Raw genomic sequence first — 15,635 nt, 5'->3', positions numbered from 1 at the left:
TTTCCCAGGTAAGAATACTGGAGTGGATTGCCATTTCCTTCTCCAGGGGATCTTCTCAACTGGGGTCAAACCCATGTCTCCTGAATTGGCAAGTGAATTCTTTACCACTGAGCCACCTGGGAAGCCCAGGTAATTATCCTGTTAGTGAATTCCCTTGAATTAGACAGAATTACATTGAATTGTGCTATTTATTGAATACTATATTTATATGAGCTTTTATACTATTATTGCCAAAACTGTGAGTGCTACCCACAGGAGACTTTCATGAAGGAATAAGTTGATTCAGGCAAAGATCAATAAAATACACTTGTGCAAGTTTGACGTTAACATCCAGGGATGAATCAGTTTGTACAAGTCTTCCTCTCTGCATGAAGCACTCTCTGGAGCTTCTGCACTAGCTGTGTCTCCAAGGAAAGAATCAACCCATTCACCCTTATTTAAACCCCTATATTACATCCTCGTGTACATTTCAACCGTTTGGGTTTCAGTTCAAGATACTAGATGCTCATGCTAGGTAAATCAAAGTTAAAACTGATTAAATGAAATATCTTTCAATACTTGCACTTTTGGCCTTTAGAAACCAATAATGAGCCTAAGATGTTCTTAACTATTATTTATAATTATGGAGTTCTGAATTATTTATGTTAATATTATAAAGATTAACTTTGAAAAGCTTAACACAAAAGGATGATGATTCAATGCTTTAACAATTTAAATCTATTTCTAAGGCTTAATATTCAAGAAGAAGTCAAAATTAAGTGCTTTGAAATCTTGACATTTCTTCTTTTTCCAAAAATTGTGTTTTCATGAAATATATATTTAAAACCTCAAATAAATTTGTCATGGACAATTCATGGTATTCAACTGCACTTAAAAATTTATGCTTAAAGTTTCAATACCAGACACTAGCACCCTTCATTTTGACAGTAGAACACAAAATACAGGAAAAATTCATCACTCTGAGTTCTTTTATGAGAACTAAGGCAAATTTTATGTGAAAAGACCTCAAAATTAGTGAAGAAAAAGGGTGCTTGAAATGTAAGAAAAAACCTTGAACTATTTCTTTTCATCGTTTCCTTTATTCTTGCTGCTCTCTCTTTTGGTTTGAAAAATAAGATGAGACTACATCTAAATGTATCTGGAAAGAGTCTGGAGAATTTAGCTCACTTCTTAAAAGAGAAAAGAACTAACTGCATTATGTGATAAATAAAATATTTTCTAGTTGAAATTCCCTTTGAATCTTTATTCTATCAAAGGCTGGAATGAAAGAAAGAACAATGAAAACCCCATTTCTTATGATTTGTGATGGTGTAGCCAGTCATCACAAGATAGTTTTTCAGTGTTGTTATGACATAATTCATAGCAACATATAAAAGTATCATTCTCTTAGAAAATCCTCTGTCCAAATCACAACTACGAAATGTTTAGTATGTCTACATAGACATTTCTCAGAATTTCTTAGACAACGAAATTCTACAATGTCCTTTTGTAGACTCATTAGACTAGGATCAACTGAATTCTATGACCAAAGTCCCTTTCTCTAACTTACAGACTATGCTGCTTTAAAAGCTGCTTTCAGGATGTAAGAACTGAATTATAATTAATATTTTCTAATAGATGTGAAACACGGGATTGAAAGCAAGAGTAAGAGTGTCCATTTTAAAAAAGGAACATAATTATATAGGAAGTAAATGAAGTTTAAAATATTGTGTGAATGTCTTAAGTGAGTAACTATTAAACACAGGGCCATTTATCTTAGTTATTACTATCTTTCTGTATATCATTTGAAAACATTTAAGTGCATTTGAATGGAAGCAGGTATTCTTCATATATTTGCCAGTGAGTAGCTTTTTGTTAGTTGTTTATTGAATGAAAAATATGCTTGCAAAGAGTTTCGTCACCTATTCAGTGTAAATCTATTTCCCTCCCTATTGGAGAACTTCTATATACGATTGGATTTAAATTAAGAGCAAATCTGTGTTTGCTTTGGCAGCACATATACTAAATTAGGAGCAAATTGTGCTACATGCTTTAATGGGAAACTTTTTAGAGTGATTTTTAAAAAATGTTTTTTATAATACCAGAGTTTTCTGTATGTTTCTGTGTACATACTATAATGAATTAATGATCAAGAATACAACTGTAGATTTGAAATAAAATGAAACCAAAAAAAAAAAAAAGAATGAAAGATAGGCTGCATAGTGACAAAGACCGTCTCCTCTCGTGCCAGTAAAGTTCTAGCTGTGAGCATGCTCAGACACAGGGGAGGCACCGAAGTTAGTATATCAGAACTCCTTCTGAGGTATAAGGAGCATACGTCTAATAACTCAGTTGCTGTGAACCCATTGTTACGTTTCTGGTATTAAGTGTCTCTTCAGCCGCAGATTGATTGCAATGTTCCTTCTACTTCATTTCATCGTTCTGATGGATGTCAAAGGTAAGGCTGCTGCTTTCTCGCTTAAATGAGTGCAATTCCAAAAGAACTGATTATTTCTACTTAGTTCTATCATGTTTATAATACATTCATTGCAATGTTTGATGAGCAGATCTCCAGTTTGCGTTGTCATTGTCACTAGTTGCTTGTAGTCTCATCCTAGCAGTTTCTAGATGCAACAGATTTTTCGTAGAAACTTGCCTTTTAAATGTGGTTAAAATTGTAGACAAGATAGCTTTAAAAAATCAATGGTGAAGAAATCAATGATAATGGAGAAATTTTTTTAGTATTTGAAAAAATGTACGATACGTTAGTAAATTAGAATTTTGCCTTATGAAATTCCAACCTGTTGAAATCTGTTCATAAATTTTATATAGCTGTTAGTTGCTATATTTCATTATTAACATAATTAAACTGGAAACTGCAAAACCAAAGACAAATCTAAAATCAATATTTCTCCCTAAGAGCAAATCTAGATAAAAGAAAATAATTAAAATGAACCAAAGCTACCTATTTAGATAATTCTCCTTTCTGTTTTAATTTTTAAACATTTTCATTTTAGCCAAGCAGCTTACTTTCAAGTTAGTGGCATTTTTATTGTATAGCTGAGAAAAAAAAGACAAAATTTAATCTTTACCTGGTTTTAAAGAAAAATATAGACTTGTTTTGCTGTGAGGTTGTACACTTCTAAGTAAATAATCTATTCATCATACCCAAGGCATGTGGGTTTATTATTAGTCTTAATAAGGATGTTTTTAAGTTCATAGACTTTCTTAAAAACTTTTAATAAACCTCTGAGAATGAAGTTAAAATTCGAAATTATATTTCTTTTCTGAGAAATTTGTTTTAGGTTTTTAAAATTTTTTATTTTATTAAATGAATTCAACTGCATATTTTAAATATTGAAATAAAATGCAGTATTTATGAGCAGTTATTTAAGAATATCCAACAGATAAAATATTTTTAATATTTAAATTTTAGCTTGAATTTGGATTACTAAAACTTTTTTCAAATTATTTTAGAATATTTTAATACATGTAGCATGAGTTTTGTCATATTTTAATCTTTCTTACATGAAAACTTAAGTGTTATCTAAGGAGAAACATTATGTGAACTCATTTTGCATGAAATACAGTTGTAGAAAGCAGTTTACTTCTTGATTTAAGGTCTTCTTCCTTCAGAAGTTAATGCTGTATGCACATTTGTAATTTCAACTTTTTATGATCTTTAAGAATAGACAGTTTAAAATAGGTTCTTGTATTCAACACATGTCATAAAGGTTATCTATGCCCTTAAAAATTCTTTAATGTACAGGTATGTAACTATGGTTAACCAATTTTACTAAAGTACTTGCTTATGGTAATGCATCTAAATTGATTTGCCTTGGAAAAGCAAAATCTTTATCTATTACCAAAGTAATGTTTTTAAGATTTACCACAATGTAATGCTGTTCTTTAAAAAAGAAGGAAAAATTCAAACAGATGATTTTTTTTTATTTCTAAGTAAATGCCATATTTAAAATCCATAATACCAATCTAATAAATATTTATTAATTACAATTTTCTGGAAATTTATATTTTCTAATTTTATATTACTTTTAAGCCCTTTATATTTAAAATAATTTATTTTCAAAGTTAGATATGTTAATGTTTTGATATCTTACTCCTGCTTATAAAAATAATTTGGTATATATATCAGCAAAATCTTTTTCTTTTCCACAATAAAATTATAGTTGTTAGTTAAAGCAGTTAAAATTACACAGTTAAAGCAATAAAGTTGTTTATAATAAACAAAGGAAAGTCATTTAGAATTATATGAGTAAAAATTACTTTTTAAATTTAAATGAATATTTGTGATAGATTCTAAGACCAGATCTAAATAAAAGGAAAAGTTAATAATTATATGATTTGTCTTTTCTCTTCTGGCCATAATCACCCTTGTGGCCTAAAGAATGAATGATATGGCTATCTTAAGCTACCAACATTAGTTAATCAATCAAGATAACAGATCTTATCATCACTTTCTTCATGTATTTTATCATCAGTTTTTTTACTTGTATTGTTAACCAGCTTCAAACTCCTTCCCAATAAAAATTTTATGGGCTAATTATGAACAATATTACAAACTAAAAACATGGGCTGGGAAATTGAAAGCATGAAGCACTGAGAATGCTACTTGATAACTACCAGTTGCTACTTATTCAAATAATTTGTAACCTTGAAAAACATAGTCATCAAAAACAGAGCTTGAGCTGCACTTTGACGTGAACAGTATTTGACTGCCCCCTAATGGACCAATTCAAATCTCAACCCTGTGCTTTGTAAGTCCTGTCAGTTCAGCCCTGGAGAAAAGGGCTGAGACTGTGTCTTGAGAAAAGGTTTACGAACTAAATCTTAATTTCACACAATTACATCCACGCTGCCAATAGCTGTGAAAATCAATTATACTGTGGGTCAGTCATACTGAGAGGCTGAAGCAGCACTGCTAATGAAAACTCACCTGCTTCTGGGCTGAATGGAGCCCACTGTGAGGGAAGAGGAAGAATAGCAGAAACCCAGAAGTGAAGGTCATCGGAGATAAGTTATCTCTAAAGGCACTACCTAAAATACATCTCACAACAGATGTTTATTCATTTGTTCAGCTTACCGTGAATGAATATGACCCAGTGTAATAAAAGAGTTTTAAGGACTCTCACTTGAAGTGACAAAATTGGCTGTCACCTGAATTTTAAAGACAAAAATTGGGATGTTGCTTTCCGGTAAGCTGATATTGAAAAATGGCACATTTAATCCTAAGACATTGTGACTTGAATAAAATTCAGTTAACTAAGGATAGTTTTTGTGTACACAGTTATATGATGGTAAATAAGAAATCATAAGAAATAATAGTGGAAAGTAAGACATCAGAAAAAATAGTGGAAATTTACACAAGAAATCATAGTAGAAAAAAAAGAATTCATAGTGGAATTAGCAGAAACGTCTTTAAATGCTTCATTCACATGCATCCATCCCTCATCCCTATAATTCTAGATATTCGGTAGCATAGAAAAAAATTAAGTTTGCGATAAATGTTCTCATCAGTGGCATATCACTTTAATTTTTTTTCCCCCTAAGGGAAGTTCTGTGTGAATAGAATATGTGTTTGATAAGGGGAAGATATTTTATCTCCCAATTCCCCTGGCATATTTTCTCTTTTTTGAAGGCCTGGACATTTTCATGAAGTTGGACAGATTTTCCTCCTGCTCATTTCTCCCTATGAGCGGTCTCAGAATTGCATCAACATAGTTCATTGCAATGTTCAGTTCTGAGCCGTAGTTTATACGAGAATCTCAGGGACTTTGCCTTGTGGGTGATCAGGTTCCGAATCTCATGCCCAGTTTGCAGAGATATCACCGCTGCTTTCCTTCCTGGCCAGTATTAAAATCACAGCCTTGGGTGGTCAGCAGAGGTAACTTATCCCCCATGCATTGTCAGGGGCTGTACCCAGCAGGTGGCTTCATGCAGGTTCCAGCCTCTGCTGACCGGCTGTGTCCAGCCGCTTCCTCAAGCCAACCTGGAAGCCGAGTCTCACTGCTCTTACGGAGCTTAGCTCCTCTCACAGCAGCAGCCTTTTCTCTGGTCACCTTCTGGGGAGATTCTCTCTTCGATAAACTAAACGTTTCAGTGAAAAAGCAGAGTTATCAGTTGACCCTTGTGTCTTCGGAAAAGTCAGTGTGGTGGGGAGCGTAGTCGGCATTTGCTCATAATAGATCATCTTGACCCAAAGCTTAGAAAAGAAGGTGGTTTTTAATTCTTCGGGTGTTGCTTAGTCAGAGACTGGACACGGAGGGCATACACAACAGAGATTTGGAATCATGAAGTGCTACACCAATTGAAAGGGATTAGGACAGGAGAGACAGCAGAGTGGCGAGGATGCTAGATTTAGGGGTGAGCCGACCTGTGTTCAAGTTACAGCCCTCATCCTCGGCAGTCTTAGACCTTCCACGTGCCAGACAACCTCTGAGCCTTGGTCAGATATTGGTGCAATTATTAAACTCTCAGAATTATTGGATCATTATCATAAGTCCTGATATACAGGTAACCAGTTCTCTCACCTCGTCTTCCTTCTTCAAGACACAGCTGGCTCCTCCTGTCCTTTATTGTCCCCACATGTGTTGGAGAAACAGCTTATCCATTTCTACACACACATGCATACCCATGCACACTCCTGGATTCTTACTGAAATTGCTTTGAACCTATACATCAATTTGAGAGAAGAATTAACTCCATTTATTTAGGTCCTTAATATCTATCAAAAACTTTACGTACTTTGCACAAATGTCTTGCAAATTTTTCTTAGATCTGATGCTATAGTAAACACTGTTGATGATATTGTAAAAGGCAGTTTTTTTAAATACTTCATTTTTCAATTATTTGTAATTGATATAAAGATATTAAATTGGCTTTACAGAAACCTTGATAAACTCTATAATGCTAATAATATATTAGTTTGAATTTGTTAATGTTCTCACTGATATCATTCATGAATAGGGACAATTTTATTTCTTCCAGCATGTATATCATTGATTTGCTCACTTTGCTTTGTTACCTTTGCTATGTCCTCCAATGCAGACCAACCCCCCCCACCCCCCACAAAGTGCTTATTTGTTTGGCTATACCAGGTCTTAGTTGTGACGTGAGGGATTTTTAGTTGTAGTATGAGAACTCTTAGCATGTGGGATTGAGTTCCTGGACCAGGGATTGAACCCAGGCCCCCTACATTGGGAGCTCAGAGTGTTAGCCACTGGAACACCAGGAAAGTCCCCAGTGCAGTCTTGAAAAGATGCAATAATAGTGGACTTCACTGCCCTGTTCTCAACCTCAAAGTGAACATCTCCAAAAATTTCCCATTAGGTATATTATATGCTATGGGTTTTTATAAATATCCTTAATAAATCAAGTACGCTGCCTTCTGTTTTTAGCTTGCATAGTTATTTTAAAGTCAGGATCTGATCATTTCCTCTCTGGAGCCTCTGTTGTAAGCAAAGTTAAAGACAAGTGACACAGTGGCAGAAAACATTTGTGAGTTATAGAACAGAGGGGCTAACCTCACTGGAGAATTCTGCTCGCATTGCCAGATTCGGTTTTCTCACACATAGTTGCAAACACTATGTTCCAGGCCACTGCTGTCAGGAATGAAAGTTTCACCCATCCATGAGCAAAAATAAATTAGTCTTTTGTAAAGCTAAATGTATTCCTTTCAAGGGACTGCCGTTTCTTCTGTGCATATATTCTCTCAGAGTTTTAACAACAAAATACTGTTTTTCTTATAATAATTATTCTAATAATCATAATTTGGGATTTTTAATGTTCTTGTTTGACAAACTAAAATATTAGTAACTCTTCACAGGTCCCTCTAAATTCTTTACCTGACTTTATTCTGACCTAACGCATATCGGTGACATTCAGGGTATTGATGAAGAAAAAGAAGCCAACGCATTTAAGGAGATGGGGTGGGACGAGAGGAGGGCCGTGAGAGTGTGGAGAAAAAGGAAGGAAACCGGGACAGTGAGACATCACAAAGCCAGGGGAGAAAAGGTTTCAACCTAGTGACTGTGGCTGGCTGGGTCAAATGCTGGCGAGAATTAAGCAAAATGAAGACTATAAAATATCTACAGTGTTTAGAAATAAAGAGAACATTAGTGATTCCAGTGGGAAAAATTTCAGTGGAGCAGCACAGCCAAGGCTGAATGCTGTAAACTGAGGAAAGAAAGGGTAGTAAGGAACTGGAAACACTGGCTAGTATGATTTTTCTGAGAAATTTAACTTTGAAGGGAGAAGAGTGTCTCAGCTCCAGTAGGACTGAGAGTTAGTTAGTTGATTGGTTGGTTGCTTGCTTGCTCAATTAGTTGGTTGGTTGATTTGTTTGTTTTGAAGGTTAAGAGGTGATTGAGTAAGATTAATGTTAATGGAAAAGCCAGTGGAGAGACAGTGATATTGAAAATACAGGAGAGAAAGGAGATAATGTGAAGAGATACTGAGAAGAGGAGATGAAATGGAATATAGGACACAGATAGGTTTGTCTGTGGGCAGGAAGGGAGCCCATCAACCTTTGTGCATCATAAAGGGTGCATCATCCAGGACCTCAGCACTAGCAGCTGTGTGAAGGTGCCCCGTACTTGTGCGAGGTTCATCCTGCCCAGTCATACACAGCAGTCTCGGACACAGGTCAATATGTAAGTTGGAGTGACACAATTTGAGAGAGTTACCACCAAGAAGAATAGCCAGTGGAAGTCCCTCAAGGCAGAGGAGTCAACAAATCAGAGAGGATTAGAAGAGAGTGGTGAAAGGAAAAAGGTATAATCTTTTCTCCTCTCCACATCTCCCATGCCAAGTTTCCATGAGGTTTCACCCCATCTCCTTCATAATAACACTTTCCACATTCTTCTTCCATTCACCCATCACAGTGTTCATTCTCTTGAGTTCATTTTACATGGACAGGTTTTAGGAAGAAGTCAGACTCTTATAGAACAAGATATGGATTTAAATACTAAAAGACCAGATATGAACCTAAAAGGATGCATCCCTCACAATGAAGTTTAAGCAGTGAACTGGTCAGTAGAAGAGATCTTTTGAAAAGAAGTCTTTCTTGTGCCTTTATGTACCTTAGAGCTTAGTGTTCAGTATGTCATCCGCATAAAAGCACCCAGCCCAAGCGGACATGGGGTGGAAATTCATCCCTTGTGAGGATTATGTTGGCAATTTAGAAATCTTTTTTTGTTTTCCAATTTAGATCAACACACATTGAACCAATACTCTATTCCATATAGTTAGACATTGTTTCCCCAAATTTGTCCAAACTTCAGGCAATAACCTGAGGAGGGAGCTGGGGTGATAGTTTCTGCAGAAAATCTGTGAGTAGGGTCATGAAGAACATTCACAGTTGAAGGTGGTCAGTTTGTCCCAGGAGAAAAGAACAGAAGCTGGGGACTTAGAGAAACTCAGTTAAGGCCAGAGTCTTTTGAAATGGGAAGAAGGTGGAGTCAGTGTGTGCATAAAACTGGATCCAAATTCTGCGCATACTCACTGATGTGTGCCTGCTAAATTTTCCTTCAGTCGTGTCCAACTTTTTGCAACCCCATGGACTGTAGCTCAGCAGGCTTCTCTGTCCATAGGATTCTCTAGGCAAGAATCCTGGAGTGGGTTGTCATGCTCTCCTCCAGGGGATCTTCCTGACCCAGGGAGTGAACCCTCATATCTTATGTCTCTTAGGTCTGCTGTATTGGCAGGCAGGTTCTTTACCACTAGTACCACCTGGGAAGCCCATATTCACTGACAGGGCCTCACAATATTGTCAGGGATGGGAGGACCCAACAGTAGAGTAAAAGGATAAGATTTCTAAGTTTAAAAAACAACCATCAGGAGGCCAGTTTCTCTCCACTCACCTTAACATTGGCCTCCCTTGTGGCTCAACCAGTAAAGAATCTGCCTGCAATGCAGGAGACCTGGGTTCAATCCCTGGGTCTGGCTACCCACTCCAGTATTCTGGCCTGGAGAATTCCATGGTCTGTATAGTCCATGGGATCACAAAGAGTTGGACACAACTGAGAAACTTTCACTCTTACCTTAACATAATGGCTTCTTTTAAAAAAAAAAAAAAAGAGAGAGAGAAGACTTTACTAATTTCTTTCAAACAAATAATAAATCCTGTGCCCTGAAAAGGTGGGGTTTTAGTGGAGCTCAGGTTCTTCACAGAGATCGGGGAGGCCTCCCACAGGGGATCTCAGCGACTGGGCTGGATTCACCTTCGCTTCGCTGAGTGGCATTGCTGCTCCTCTTGGAGATCCTGCAAGCTGAGCTCCAGGTGGGGATGGGCCGTGTCGTGTCTGCCTTGTCGACAGAGCACATTGTAGGCGCCCAGCTGACGTTTTCTAGATGTTAAATGAATGCTCCTTCCCGTGATGCAGTAACTGTCTCTCTAGAGTGAACAGCAGAGGCCTCATCTCCATCTGAATTCCATCTGAATTAGGAGCAGAGCACTCTGGGAAATGGCCTCATGGGCCAAGATCCCCTGGGCTTCCTGTGGGTGGCGTCCCCCGTCCCTGGCAGGGACGTGGAAAGAGCCTCAGCCAGAACACCAGGCTGAGAGAATAAAGACTTCCTTCCACAGCATGCAGGACGAGCGTTGGCAGAGAATCCAAGAAAGCAAGTCAAACTAAGCACCTTAAAGATCATTCTCATCTGTTTTTTCCCCCTCAAGGAAGGGGTGAGCTAGCAGAAAAGTATGTCCTTAGGCAGCAGTCCAGTTGGCTTCAAAAAGCTATCAACGAGTCATTTCAGAATCCCTTTGCACAGACATGTCTAGAATATTGACCAGAAGAGCAGAGAGGAAGACTATTACTGAGAGATTCTCTGTCACATGTTCAAACCTCCCCTCAGCTGCACGTTTGGCAGGGGTCCCATAGACATTGCTGCAGAAGCGATTGACACAGCTTTTATATAGGCATCCTCCATTTTTATAATCCCCAAGTTTCAATAAAAACTATCTCCACTTGCACAGATGGCAGGAAGAATAGACAGCATGGTATGCTGTCTACAGACTGGTATTGGCTCTCTTTCAGTACATGCCAACCATAGCAAGGGCTCATAATCATTTTCTAAATTGTATAATGACAGAATGATAAGTGATAAGCACTTTGAAAACTAAACAATATTTTGTCATCAGAATCAAAACATTAGCCTGCAACTTTGGGCATTTTACATTTTAAAGAGGTTCTTCTTTCAACCCTTCTTTTATTCCTAAATGATCCATTAATTCATTTAAAAAATTAATGAGTACCAACTAAGTTCCAGGCACTAGGTTAGATAATAAAGATTCATGATACAGAGGGCAAGGGAGTAGGTAGGGAATAGATTTTATTTCCCTTCCACATACAATTTATACCTTGAATTGTTTTACAGGAAGATTCCATTCTGGGGTGAAAAATGGGAATTTTTAGAAATACAGTTGGTAAGGTTCTGTTTATACATGGTCAGTCTTTCCCCTCCCCTTCCTTCACCCATACCTGGTAAATGTAGCCTATTTTTTTCCCCAAGGAAAAGGAAACAACCTTGATCCTTCCTGTCTTTGACCCTGGATTATTTGTCTCACTCAGAATGAGTGTGCATCTGTGAGATGGACATTTAATGGGGCCAGACCTCAGGGAACTCAAGATTATCTTCATAATAAACCCCATAAGGGAAGACAGTGTTCTGCCTTCAGAATATCCTACATAGCCTCAGCTGTCTATTTCAAAACTGTCTTTATTTTTTTTTTTTTTTCAAAACTGTTTTCAAAACCAAATCACCTCTTCTAGATCAATAAAAAGATATTATTAGAAAGTTGCAAGGATATTTCTGTTGCCTAATCATTTACAATCCCCCTTTAGCTTTCAAGAGTTTGAGGTTACTTAAAACAGAAACCATACATGTCACATAACTTTTAAAATCATAACATAAAGAAGTAGGAGAAGCTTTATTATAGTCCTATTATTTCTCTCATAGAAGTTGTATAAAAAGATCATGCAATGCTAAGGCCCAGCAAGGTTCCATGAAAGTTCTATTTTTTTTACCTTGCATTGCAATTGCCAGTATGCCAACATTAACCAAGGGTATTCCATGGGCCAGGCATTCTCCAGCACTTCATAAGCACTAGCTGGTCTGCTTCCTGGGATATTATCATTAACCCAGTTTTAAATATGGGAAAACTAAAATTTACAGCTTGCTTGAAGTGATATAACTAGGGAGTGGCAGAGAGAGTTGTAATCTGGATGTGATGGTCTCCAGAGTACTTCATCACTAATGAATATTTTAAAATAGTGGTTCACATCCTATTGGTTGCTCATGAGATCAACTTAGTGACTTGTGATGCCTTTTTAAGTGAATAAGGTAGAATGGTAATGATCAGAGTTCATCCGCCGTAGTAAAAGGTAAGTAATATTTGAAGAAATTTTGTTTTCTGTGCGTGTATGTGCGTGTATTTGTACGCCAGATTGTGATGTGATGCAAAATTTATTTCTAACTGTGAGTTACTATCTTAATCTTAAAGCTGCTTCACTAAGAAATGTTGACCCTTACTCTTTCATGTTCCAGGGCTTCCCAGGTGGCACAGTGGTAAAGAAACCGCCTGCCAAGGCAGGAGACCCAGGTTTGATCCCTGGGTTGGGAAGAACCCCTGGAGGAGGACATGGCAACCCATTCTAGTATTCTTGCCTGGAGAATTCCATGGACAGAGGAACTTGGAGGGCTACAGTTCATGGGGTCCCAAAGTCAGACATGACTGAAGCGACTAACACTTTTACTTTCATGCATGTTCCAAACACAGGAGGACTAGTTTTTATAAACCTGCCCTCTGTAGAAATCTTTGTAAGAAAGAAGTTAAGAGATTTTAAAATCTATGACCTTTCATTGATTTTTTAATCTTTGAAATCCTTTGCGTGTATGAATAGGCTTAACAAGCCAACCTCCAGAGACTCACAGCAGAGAGTTTTCCTAAAATAGTCAGACCTGACTGGTGTTATGCCTAGTTGCTCACAGTAAATCATTCATCAATCACTGCAGAAAAGGCAGAGAAAATATGTTCTACTTTTGTAAAAACAAAAACCCAGTGGGGAGAAAAGAATCCAAGGGCCACACTCCCCACTGAGGGAAGGCCTCGTGGATGCAGCAGCTTCTATAGGAGAGTGAGCATCACCACATCTCAGGGTCCCCAGGAAAGGCTCCTTCATGTGTTTGTAGGATTTTGAGGGTCATCAGGACTAAAGCTCAAAAAATCCAATAATCTACTCATGCTCTCTAACAATGTCACTAAAAGCTTGACATGTAATATAACTCAGACCTAGCTCTAGTATCTGAATCAAACTCCTGCCCTTTTACAAATGGTGTGATTCGTTAAACAAGGAGGGTCAGCAGGCATCACTGACTTTAGGAGAGTGAACACTCTGGTGGGAGAACACTTCATCACAATGCAGCATGGGCTGGGAGGACTCAGAGCTCACAGGGCATTTTCCCAAGAACCAGAGTAGAAGTGCCCTTCATATTCTCAGCAGCCATTCATTATCTTTGTTGTTGTTTAGTTGCTAAGTCCTGTTTGACTCTTTGCAATCCCATGGACTAGCCCACCAGGCTCCTTTATCCATGGGATTCCCCAGGCAAGAATAGCGGAGTGGGTTGCCATTTACTTCTCCATGGGATCTTCCTGACCCAGGGATCGAACCCACATCTCCTGCATTGGCAAGCAGATTCTTTAATGCTGGGCCACCTGGCAAGTCCACATTCCTCATCTTCACATGGAGACAGTAATACCAACAACACAAATGTGTTAGAATTAAGTGAAATAATTAGGAAACACCCAGCACACAGTAGATGATGCTCCCCAAAGGTTAGGTTGTCTAGTCCTCTGCTGTATTAAAAGGCACCATAAAGTGTGAAAGTTCAAGTCTCTCAGTTGTGTTTGCCTCTTTCCAACACCATGGACTGTAGCCTGCCAGGCTCATCTGTCCATGGAATTCTCCAGGCAAGAATATTGGAGTGGGTAGCCATTCCCTTCTTCACGGAATCTTCCTGACTCAGGGATCAAACCCTGGTCTTCTGGTTTGTAGGCAGATTTTTTACTATCTGAGCCACCAGGGAAGCAAAAAGCACTATACCCCCAACCTAAGGAAATTCCTAGCCATGATGCCAACCTTCATGGGCATGATTAGGAAAACTTTGCTAACATCCCTTGTTCCCTTCAATTAGTCATAATGAACTGTAGCCCTGCCTGAGAATGCACTCTCCTTAAATCAATTTATTTGAAGTTTCATCTTGCACTTTTTTCCCCTCACACTGTACATTTCGTACCTTTGACTCATTTGTTTTGCAACTGGAAGTTTGTACCTCTTAATCCCCCTTGCCTATTTCTATCTAACCTCTATTCTCTTTAAAAAAAAAAAAAAAAAAAATATATATATATATATATATATATATATATATACATATATATGACTCCTAAATTTTTATTAGATATTTACAAAAAAAAAACCCCACATATCTTTATTTTCTGGAAAATATTCTTTAAAACCTGAGAGAATGGCTCTCACATCTATGTTTCTGGAATCTCTTTGGTCATCCTACCTACAGATATAGTAACTTTGCAAATATTAATTATGTTTCCTTTCTGCACTTTCTCGTTCAATCCAGCAGTTATTCAGCTCTCATTCATTTTCTTTTAAGTTGCTTGGACAAGGAGAAGACTTTGCAGATTCCTGATTCTCCCTAGCATGATCGTCAAAAATGGGCCTCTGGGGTCAGAGAGATGATTCAGATCTATCTGTGTGATTTTGCATTTCACTTCCCTAACCATGAAACAGGAAGGATATTATCACCCACACATTGATTGAAGGTATCAGTTAAGTTCAGTCGCTCAGTCATGTCCGAGTCGTTGCAACCCCATGGACTGCAGCATGCCAGGCTTCCCTGTCCATCACCAACTCCTAGAGCCTACTCAAATTCATGTCCATTATGTTGGTGATGCCATCCAACCATCTCATTCCCTGTCGTCTCCTTCTCCTCTTGCCTTTAATCTTTCCCAGCATCAGGGTCTTTTTTAGTGAGTCAGTTCTTTGCATTAGGTGGCCAAAGTATTGGAGTTTCAGCTTCAGCATTAGTCCTTCCAGTGAATATTCAGGACTGATTTCCTTTAGGATGGACTGGTTGGATCTCCTTGCAGTCCAAGGAACTCTCAAGAGTCTTCTCCAGTACCACAGTTCAAAAACATTAATTTTTTGGCACTCAACTTTCTTTATAGTCCAATTCTCACACCCATACATGACTACTGGAAAAACCATAGCTTTGACTAGACAGACCTTTGTTGGTAAAGTAATGTCTCTGCTTTTTAATATGCTGTCTAGGTTGGTCATAGCTTATAGCTGAGATTAACCAGTGTGCAAACTACCCAGTATACAGTAAGTCCAATGAGTGTTACCTGTTATTACGTAGTATTATCTCTCCTTATTCCAACGTGGTCCTGAATTTCTCTCTCATTCACACTTCATCTTTCCTTCTGCATGTGAATTTTCATTATGTCACCTCAAATACTTCTTATAAAGGATTAATGAGTAAATAAATCCATCTGTTTGATCCTGTTAGCTCATGGTTTTGCTTTCCTGTTTCCAGGGGGGAACAAATCTTTGATTCCATACACA

At 37.7% G+C, this 15,635-nt stretch overlaps 1 protein-coding gene across 6 annotated transcripts in view; it reads left to right on the top strand.

Annotated features, from left to right (window-relative positions):
• Positions 1-2,260: 2,260 nt before the first annotated feature.
• The window catches only part of RXFP2 (relaxin family peptide receptor 2), a 58,362-nt gene continuing 44,987 nt past the window's right edge, over positions 2,261-15,635 (top strand). For all 6 annotated transcript variants that reach the window (XM_065902142.1, XM_065902140.1, XM_065902138.1 and 3 more), the window contains exon 1: positions 2,261-2,437. In XM_065902142.1, coding sequence (XP_065758214.1) covers positions 2,395-2,437 — 43 coding nt within the window. In that variant the 5' untranslated portion in view covers positions 2,261-2,394. The remainder of the gene's footprint in view (positions 2,438-15,635) is intronic.

This window comes from Muntiacus reevesi, chromosome 11, assembly GCF_963930625.1.
Source record: "Muntiacus reevesi chromosome 11, mMunRee1.1, whole genome shotgun sequence".
NCBI classification, from domain to species: Eukaryota; Metazoa; Chordata; class Mammalia; order Artiodactyla; family Cervidae; genus Muntiacus; species Muntiacus reevesi.
The sequence above is the reverse complement of the archived record's forward strand: the minus strand, read 5'-3'. Positions and strand labels throughout refer to the sequence as shown.